Source organism: Rhinopithecus bieti, unplaced genomic scaffold (genome assembly GCF_001698545.2).
Source record: "Rhinopithecus bieti isolate Rb0 unplaced genomic scaffold, ASM169854v2 scaffold_1058, whole genome shotgun sequence".
Taxonomy (NCBI): domain Eukaryota; kingdom Metazoa; phylum Chordata; class Mammalia; order Primates; family Cercopithecidae; genus Rhinopithecus; species Rhinopithecus bieti.
Window position 1 is genome coordinate 50,795 of NW_016803341.1, and position 9,273 is coordinate 60,067.

The following is a 9,273-nucleotide window of genomic DNA, read 5'->3' on the forward strand; positions in this document are numbered from 1 at the left end:
AATTAGCTGGGCGTGGTGGTACGCGCCTGTAGTCCCAGCTGCTTGGGAGGCTGAGGCAGGAGAACGACTTGAACCCCGAGGCGGAGGCAGCAGTGAGCCGAGATTGCGCCACTGCACTCCAGCCTGAGTAACAAAGGAAGGCTGTGTCTCAAAAAAAAACCAACAACAACAAAAAAGAAATCTCGAGCAGCGGAAACGTATGTAGAACTCATTTTGGTCAGTACTTTTCCTTGTACAGGAAGAAACTGAGGAAGCCCGGTGCAACGCCCAACACAGATTAAGACAAAGCCGAGACTCAAAACCGGACCTCAACTTCCAGCAGCCCATATATGCTTCCATTTCCTTCGCCGGAAGTCATATATAGCCCCTATTCTTCGCATTCGTTGACGGGACCCAGACTGGGAGGGCGGAAGAATGGGCGGGACGATGGGCGGAAGCACTCCCCCTACCGGGACCCGGAAAAACATGGCCACCCCGAGCCGGCCTATCCGGAAACTGGCTCGAAGAAGACAGGGATTGCCATCACTTCCGGAAGTTGTGAGCTCTGTTTCCGAGCGGGAGATCTTTCGAGACGCGCTGGGGGCCGGATGGTGAGTTTTCGTTGCCCCCTTACGGGGCGGCTCGGGAGGGGAGGGTTTGGGCAGATTTAGTAATGTCCTTGGGACTATGGCTGCGGGTTCTTAAGCTGGTATTTATCAAGCGCCAACGAGGCCAGCCCCTGGGAATGCAGCACGAGAATGATAGTCAGTCTGTCCCAAGAAATATAGTTTAGTGAGGAGACATGCAACGGATAGGCGCACGGTTCTTTAAAGTTGTGATTGGGCCCAAAAAGGAGCTAGTCCTCAGACTAAAAAGAGCCGTAGTCGCGGAGTTCTGGGAGCTGTAGTAAATGATTCCAAATGGAGTTGAAGGGAGGGAGGAGTGCGTCAAGCGGAGATGAAAGGAGAGAGGGAACTACCTGTCCGATAGGGCAGAATCGGGGAGAAAGCTTGGTGACTTGAGCTTAGAGAAGGCCATTGCGGCGGTAGCAGAAGAGGGAGGCAGGGACCAGATCGTAGAGTATGGAACACCGTGACACAAAGTTGGGGGTTTATCGTAAGAGCAGCAGAATGGCAAGATCTGATGGTCATTTTGAAAGGATCACTAGAACTGCGGGTGAAGACTGGATTATAGGAGGGCAGGAATTCTGAGAAACCACTCAGGAGGCTACTGCTGTAGATGAGCGGTGTGACCTAGCGTATGGGAGAGAAGTGGATGAATCAAAAGTATATTTAGCAGGTGAAAATTCAGGACTTTACGGATTAGATATAGGATTTCAGTGACAGGTTGGGTACTCAACGATGATTCCAAGTTTCTGGACTGAGTGAATTACGCTAAACAAGAACAAACTATTTTGAGGTTTTCTAAGGATTCTTCCCCAACCCCAGTGTTAAAACCACACTTTTTTTTCCTTTCTTATTATGTCTACTCATGTTTTGTATGCTCACTGTAGAAAATTCAGAACATACATAACAAAATACTTTCTTTTGTATAAAGGACAATAAAAATCACCTCATAAGCTCACTACCCAAGATGGTCATATTTTAGTGTTTCCTTCATGTGTTTTTTAAAAATATGTGTATCTTTTTATATATTGGGATCCTACTGATTATATGTTTGTGTATCCATTTTTTTCCTCTTAGCATGAGTAATGATTGAACTGTGGCCAGGATATTGTTCACAAATATTTTTTTTCCTGTTTGTAGCAGAAAAAGTCAAGTTAATTCTAAGTAAGAGATAACGTTAGCTTTTGGTGTGTTTTCTTTTAATATTTGTTTAAAAGCTTTTCAAAACCCACATTTTGGCCAGTTTGTGTGTTTTGTTTTCCATTCAGATGTTTTTACTTAAGGTTATTTATTGCCGTTTCTACACAACGTCAAGACCATGTGGTTTTAATGGTTGTTAAATCACAACCAATCCCATCATTAGCTAGATAGGTTATTTTCAACTTTTTACTGTTAAAATAATGAGAGGAACATCTTATATAATTCTTGGATTCCTAATGACTTCCATCAGAAAGAGTTCTAGAAATATAATCTGCCAGGTAAAAGGATAAAATGAGTCTCAAATTGCCCCACCAAAATATCTTATTAAGAATTTGATAGAACTTGTTTTAAAGAAATTTTTGCAATACATAGTTTTTCCATTCAAAGATATGGTCATGTCTTTCTAGTTATTCAAATTGTCTTTTATGTCTTTATGTATAATAACCTATCCTTTTCTTGTTAAGCTTATGTCCAAGAAAGGAGCAATATTGATTATTTAATACCCTCTCTGCTTAATTTCCATGTGTGGAATTAATATCTTTGGGTCAAGTGTGATACTTTATTCTTTTTTTTTTTTTGAGTCTGAATTTCACTCTTGTTGCCCAGGCTGGAGTGCAATGGTGCAATCTCGGCTCACTGCAACCTCTGCCTCCCAGGTTCAAGTGATTCTCCTGCCTCAGCCTCCTGAGTAGCTGTGATTACAGGCATGCGCCACCATGCCTGGCTAATTTTTTTGGTATTTTTAGTAGAGACGGGGTTTTTCCATGTTGATCTGACTGGTCTCAAATTCCCAACCTCAGGTGATCCACTCTCCTTGACCTCCCAGAGTGCTAGGATTACAGGCGTGAGCCACCATGCCTGGCCTACTTTATTCTTTAAAATTATTTTCTTCCTTAATATTTATGTCTAGGCCTTCCTAAAATATAAATAAAATGATGAGATCAGGAATTTAAAAAGACTAAGATAGAGTAAGACTTCATTAATACCATAAGTAACCTCTGGTTTAAAAAATTTCTGACATTCTGCTCCTGCTTGTCTGCTGGAGAAGCAGCCCTTCAACCGTGTGTCTGAGCCTGCCTCAACTGAACAAACAGCAACCAGCTGGGCCCCTTGGCGTTTCCTTGGGAATGGCAATGGAACTAGAAACAGCTCAGAAGGGTTAGGAAGACAGCATCTCATGAGGATGCCAAATGGGCTTTGGCGATGGATTTTTCTAGTTTAAAACTTTGTATCATGTTGTTATCAAAGTTATTGAATATTTGTTAAGAAATGAGTTATAATGTTAACTTTTAAACAAACGAAATCTTTTGGTCTTTTCATTTTGTGTGCAGTAGAATCCTGCTTATCTGTGAAATGCAGTTAACATATCAGCTGGACCTGTTTCCCGAATGCAGGGTAACCCTTCTGTTATTTAAAGATGTAAAAAATGCTGGAGACTTGAGAAGAAAGGCCATGGAAGGCACCATCGATGGATCACTGATAAATCCTACAGTGGTAAATATAAATTGTAAGAATTAATGAGCTGGCTGGGTGCGGTGGCTCACACCCATAATCCCAGCACTTTAGGAGGCCGAGGTGGGTGGATCACCTGAGGTCAGGAGTTGAAGACAAGCCTGGCCAACATAGTGAAACCCTGTCTCAACTAAAAATACAAAAATTAGCTGGACGTGGTGGCGGGTGCCTATAATCCCAGCTACTCAGGAGGCTGAGGCAGGAGAATCATTTGAACCCGGGAGGCGGAGGTTACGGTGAGTCAAGATTGCGCCATTGCACTCCAGCCTGGGTGACAAGAGCGAAACTGTCTCAAAAAAAAAAAAAAAAAAAAAAAAAAAGCCTGGCGTGGTGGCTCACGCCTGTAATCCCAGCACTTTGGGAGGTTGAGGCGGGCAGATCATGAGGTCAGGAGTTTGAGACCAGCCTGACCAATATGGTGAAACCCCGTCTCTACTAAAAATACAAAAATTAGCGTGGTGGCGGGCACCTGTACTCAGGAGGCTGAGGCAGGATAATCGCTTGAGCCTGGGAGGCAGAGGTTGCAGTGAGCCAAGATCACGCCACTGCACTCCAGCCTGGGCAACAGAGCAAGACTCCATCTCAAAACAAAACAAAACAAACAAAGAAACAAAAAAAACAATGAATGAACCATACAGGCCATTTAAGTATACATTAATATTTGTGATGTTATAAGGTAGCCTAAAATTCTGTCACTGTTAGGGAAAAAATTCTTGTCCAAGTCAGATGCAGCCAACCTGGACTGTAACAGTGAATAGAGGCAGAAGTGCCTAGTCCTGCCCTAGGAAGGAGGAAAGGTTGTGGTCTGGGTCTAACATGGGAAACGCCTGGATCTCCAGCTTCTCATCTTTAAAATGGGGGGCTCTTAACAAGACAGTCTGTAGAGGAGGCATAGCGTAGTCGTTAAGAGCACACACAGAGGCCAAGGGGCGTGGATTGGTTGAGGCCAGGAGTTTGAGACCAGTGTGGCCTACATAGTGAAACCCTGTCTCTACTAAAAATACAAAAAGTAGCTGGGCATGGTGGTGTCTGCTGGTAGTCCCAGCTACTCGGGAGGCTGAGGCACAAGAATCGCTTGAACCTGGGAGGCGGAGGTTGCAGTGAGCTGAGATTGAGCCACTGCATTCCAGCCTGGGCGATGGAGCGAGACTCTGTCTCCAAAAAAAAAAAAAAGAAAAAAAGCACACTCAGTGGGATAATGTTACCGGGAATTAATCCCAGACCTACTACTTAGGACTTTGACCAAGACATAGCCAACCTTTATATAGTGCTTACTGCATTCCTAGTATTGTTCCAAGTGCTTTACATATACTAACTCGCTTAATTTTCACAACAGCCTATGGAGTAAATACTGTTTCATGTGTCTCTAACAAATAAAATGCTAAGGAACTTGCCTAAATTCCCTAGGTGATAGGTGGCAGAGATGGGATTCAAACTTAGACATTCTTTGCCTCAATTTCCTCATCAATTACATACTACTACTACTACTAATAGTATCAGTTTCATAGGGTAGTTTTGAGGATTAAAGAAAATAACACAAGTAAAATGTTTGGAATATGATCATGCCCATAATATTAGCCCTCAATTAATGTTATTTTAAAAAATTTTACTATTTGCATAAGTTCCTTGCAGCTTTAAAATTCTGTGATTTTCTGACTACCCAGGCTCTTGGGATAATAGTTTTTTTTGTTTTGTTTTGTTTTGTTTTGAGACAGAGTTTCACTCTTGTTGCCCAGGCTGGAGTGTAATGGTGCAATCTCAGCTCACTGCAGCCTCCATCTCCTGGGTTCAAGCAGTTCTCCTGCCTTAGCCTCCTGAGTAGCTGGGATTACAGGTGCGTGATACCACACCTAATTTTTGTATTTTTAGTAGAGATACAGTTTCGCCATGTTGGCCAGGCTGGTCTTGAACTCCTGACCTCAGGTGACCCGCCCACCTTGGCCTCCCAAAGTGCTGGGATTATAGGCGTGAGCCACCGTGCCCAGCTGGGATAATAGTTTTGAAAATACAGACCATAAGAATTGTGATGAAGTAAACCAGCTTGACACTGGAGTTAACCTTGAGTTACCATGTGTTTTCAAGCACTGCAGCTTCTCTATGTGTAATTAATTCTTTCTGCTCTCTTTGGTAGATTGTCGATCCATTTCAGATACTTGTGGCAGCAAACAAAGCAGTTCACCTCTACAAACTGGGAAAAATGAAGACAAGAACTCTATCTACTGAAATTATTTTCAACCTTTCCCCAAATAACAATGTAATGTAGACTTTCCTATTTCTGTTGACCTTGTCATAATAACATATGTGTTCCTCAGGGTTGGAGGCTAAATTCCTGCAAGACAGTGGTTAGTAATAAACCAAAATAATAGTGAAGAGAGCTCTGGACAGAGAGTTGAGGTTTACCCTGCCTCTTACTAAGACAGTTTACATATGAGTAAACAAAAATTTAGCTAAATTAAGTGAGGGTAATTTTATCTGTTCTTACCATATAGGATCAGGAAGACCTCTCAAGTATTTTTGCTTAAGAAACTGACAAAAATCTAAATGATAAAACATTAGGCATGAATATTTTGTGTGCTAGCGTGCATATCTCCCTCTTCCCGTAAACTCCTTGAGGGTGGGATCCATGTCTTTTTCATATACCAGGAACTTGCTGGTACCTATAACAGTCCTTAACACATCCTCACTCACACACCCACTATGTAGGAAGAGTTTGTGGTTTGAAATACTTATAGTAACGCTTTTTCTTTTCTTTTCTTTTTTTTTGAGACGGATTCTCGCTCTGTCGCCCAGGCTGGAATGCAGTGGTGCGATCTCGGCTTACTGTAAGCTCCGCTTCCCAGGTTCATGCCATTCTCCCACCTCAGCCTCCGGAGTAGCTGGGACTACAGGCGCCTACCACCACGCCCGGCTAATTTCTTTTTTTTTGTATTTTTAGTAGAGACGGGGTTTCACCGTGTTAGCCAGGATGGTCTCGATCTCCTGACATCATGATCCGCCCGCCTTGGCCTCCCAAAGTGCTGGGATTACAGGCTTGAGCCACTGCGCCCGGCCAGTAACGCTTTTTCAATGAAAGTTATCAAGCCAAAGACATCACACATGTAGCACATGAAAAAAATGACTGCAATTTTGCTGATGAATTTTTAGTATTACTGCTGCTATTAATAACAACCAGGTACTAATGTCATCTAGAGAAAAGTTACGGCCGGGCACGGTGGCTCAAGCCTGTAATCCCAGCACTTTGGGAGGCCGAGGCGGGCGGATCACGAGGTCAGGAGATCGAGACCATCCTGGCTAACATGGTGAAACCCCGTCTCTACTAAAAAATACAAAAAACTAGCCGGGCGAGGTGGCGGGCGCCTGTAGTCCCAGCTACTCAGGAGGCTGAGGCAGGAGAATGGCGTGAACCCGGGAGGCGGAGCTTGCAGTGAGCTGAGATCTGGCCACTGCACTCCAGCCCGGGCCACAGAGCGAAACTCCGTCTCAAAAAAAAAAAAGAGAAGAAAAGTTACGACACCTGTGGCATAGGTTAAAATACAGATGGTTGTAAAGTTTATAAAATGCAGTTATCTCAGCATGGTAATAGAGTTTCCCAGTACTTGGAATAAAATTTACTAATTATTGTTTCCTTGAGATCATTAGACGTAATTCAGAAAACTCTTGAATTCAGTAAATGTCTGTTGAAATTTTCCCCATTCCATTTGCAGTTCTAGGGGAAGAAGAGGCAAATATGTTCCTAAGGAGAGGCAGATAAACAAGTTAAAATGCCCTGAGATAAATGATATAATGGAAAAATGAATTCAAATCTAGGGGTACAGCAATGAAGCCATTCATTTTGGAGGGAGGAGGGTGTGGTGGGGAGTGGCATCAGAAATGTGGACCTTGAAGCATGTGTTCAGCAGCCAAGCCATGGGGAGAAGGGACATGTGAGCAGAGGACAAAGCTTGAGCACAGGCAGAAGGGCATGAAATGTGACTGGACCCCCAGGCAGGCCAGACTGGCCAGGAGGCAGAAGCGCCTGGCTGGAGAGCCACTTGGCACCAGCGGGAGGAGGTGTTTTTTTGTGTAGCACCAAGAGGCTGGGCTTGATTCCATAGGAACAAGGCATAACTTTAAGCAGGGAGTGCTTTTGAGGAAGTACCAATGGATGTTGGAAAGGAATCATCAAAGTGAAAAACTAGGCAGTGAGAACTTTTAGGACATGAAAAATAAGAGCCTGACCAAGGAATAAGGCAGATTAGGAAATGTTTCAGACATAGGAAACAATGGTTAATTATCTTGTTTTATTTTATTTTTTCATTTTTTTTCTCTTAGATTTCAGAGGCTTTGAAAAAATTTGGTATCTCAGCAAGTGACACCTCAATTCTAATTGTTTACATTGAAGAGGGAGAAAAACAAATAAATCAAGAATACCTAATATCTCAAGTGGAAGGTCATCAGGTTTCTCTGAAAAGTCTTCCTGAGATAACAAATATTACAGAAGTCCAAAAGGTTTGTTTGCCAGTCCATATTTTTAGAAAGAGTGTGATAGATGAGCAATAATGCTGATACTGTTTGCTTATTGATCACCAGGGCTCCTTGTTTTTTGAACTTTTGAGAAAGTTAATCTAATTTTTAGAATTACTAAAAAATAATTTTAGATACAAAGAACTGGGAGGTGTGGGTTTATGTAAAATATAATTACAAACTCAGCTGATATAACCATTCTCCACATTAAGAAAGAGAATACCTTTCAATATCAAACGTACATAGTATATTTAAAATGTAAAATAAATTTAGTATGAAGTTAAATGGATAGAAATTTGGTTTTATGTTCTTGAGAGTTACCCCATAGCAGCAATTTAAAGGGAATACAAGTAATGAATTGCCATCTACTTGGAATATTTTAATCACATTTGTTGTTTGTTATAGTATGAAGCCAATAATTGAATGAGGAATAATTTCACTTACACATGTTTGTATAATGACAATTAGTAGTGAATGACGATAGCAAGTCATAATTTGTCTTTCATTTTTACAGATATATAAACTCTCTTCACAAGAAGAAAGTATTGGGACATTATTGGATGGTATCATTTGTAGAATGTCAACAAAAGATGTTTTGTGAAATATCAGAAATATTAACAAAACTCAGCATTAAAGAAAACATTGAGTTTTCTTCCCTGATTATAAAACTAATATATGTGCATTATAGAAAAGTTTAAATCACAGAATGGTATAAAAAAGAAAAAAAAAAAGGCCAGGTGCGGTGGCTCATGCCTGAAATCCTAGCAATTTGGGAGGCTGAGGCAGGCGGATCCCCCGAGGTCAGGAGTTCAAGACCAGCCTGGCCAACATGGTGAAACCCCATCTCTACTAAAATTTAAAAACTAGCCAGGCATGGTGGCAGGTGCCTGTAATCCCAGCTACTTGGGAGACTGAGAGAGGAGAATCACTTGAACCCGGGAGGCAGAGGTTGCAGTGAGCTGAGATCGCTCCATTGCACTCCAGCTTGGGCAGCTGAGTGAGACTCCGTCTCAAAGAAAAAAAAAAGAAAAAAGGAAACCACTTGTAGTCCTACCTTATAGTATTTTAAAAGATAATCAGTTACTATTACTTGTTATTGCCTTCTAGAGTTCTGTTTCTATTCAAATATATTTTATTTTTATATAATTGGAATAAAAATTGCAAACACTTAGGGAATGCCTACAGTGTACTAGGTTCTCGCCTTAGTGATTATTTTTTTTTTAGAGATGTGGTCTCACTATGTTGCCCAGATTGATCTCAACTCCTAGACTCAAGTGATGCTTCTGCTGCGCCTCCCAAAGCGCTGGAATTACAGGCATGAGCCACCAAGCCCAGCTGGTTATTGTTTTTAAATTTTTTGCCTTGGCGATTTTATATCCATCAGTTCACCTCCCTCTCCATACTTACCATGGCTACTCCAGCTCACCCCTTGCAAGCCTCTGGATCCTGGTTC

The 9,273-nt window shown here is 42.0% G+C and overlaps 1 protein-coding gene across 2 annotated transcripts; it reads left to right on the forward strand.

Moving 5' to 3' along the window:
• The first annotated feature begins 442 nt into the window (after positions 1 to 442).
• Positions 443 to 8,477, forward strand: TPRKB (TP53RK binding protein). 2 transcript variants are annotated; one of them, XM_017876492.1, is made up of 5 exons: positions 443 to 590; positions 3,137 to 3,299; positions 5,449 to 5,571; positions 7,629 to 7,805; positions 8,335 to 8,477. In XM_017876492.1, exons 1-5 carry the CDS (start codon positions 466 to 468, stop codon positions 8,419 to 8,421), a joined length of 675 nt encoding a protein of 224 aa, XP_017731981.1. In that variant the 5' UTR covers positions 443 to 465; the 3' UTR covers positions 8,422 to 8,477. The 2 variants fall into 2 exon arrangements, with proteins under 2 accessions (XP_017731981.1, XP_017731990.1); XM_017876501.1 differs by having other exon boundaries at positions 511 to 590; positions 3,140 to 3,299; positions 8,335 to 8,474.
• The last annotated feature ends 796 nt before the right edge of the window (positions 8,478 to 9,273 follow it).

Excerpts from the sequence above, each read along its gene's own strand:
- TPRKB (XM_017876492.1), top strand. The coding sequence starts at position 466 with ATGGCCACCCCGAGCCGGCCTATCCGGAAACTGGCTCGAAGAAGACAG. Across the intron at positions 591-3,136 it reads GACGCGCTGGGGGCCGGATG|TAGAATCCTGCTTATCTGTG; the intron begins GTGAGTTTTCGT and ends TTTTGTGTGCAG. Across the intron at positions 3,300-5,448 it reads CACTGATAAATCCTACAGTG|ATTGTCGATCCATTTCAGAT; the intron begins GTAAATATAAAT and ends TCTCTTTGGTAG.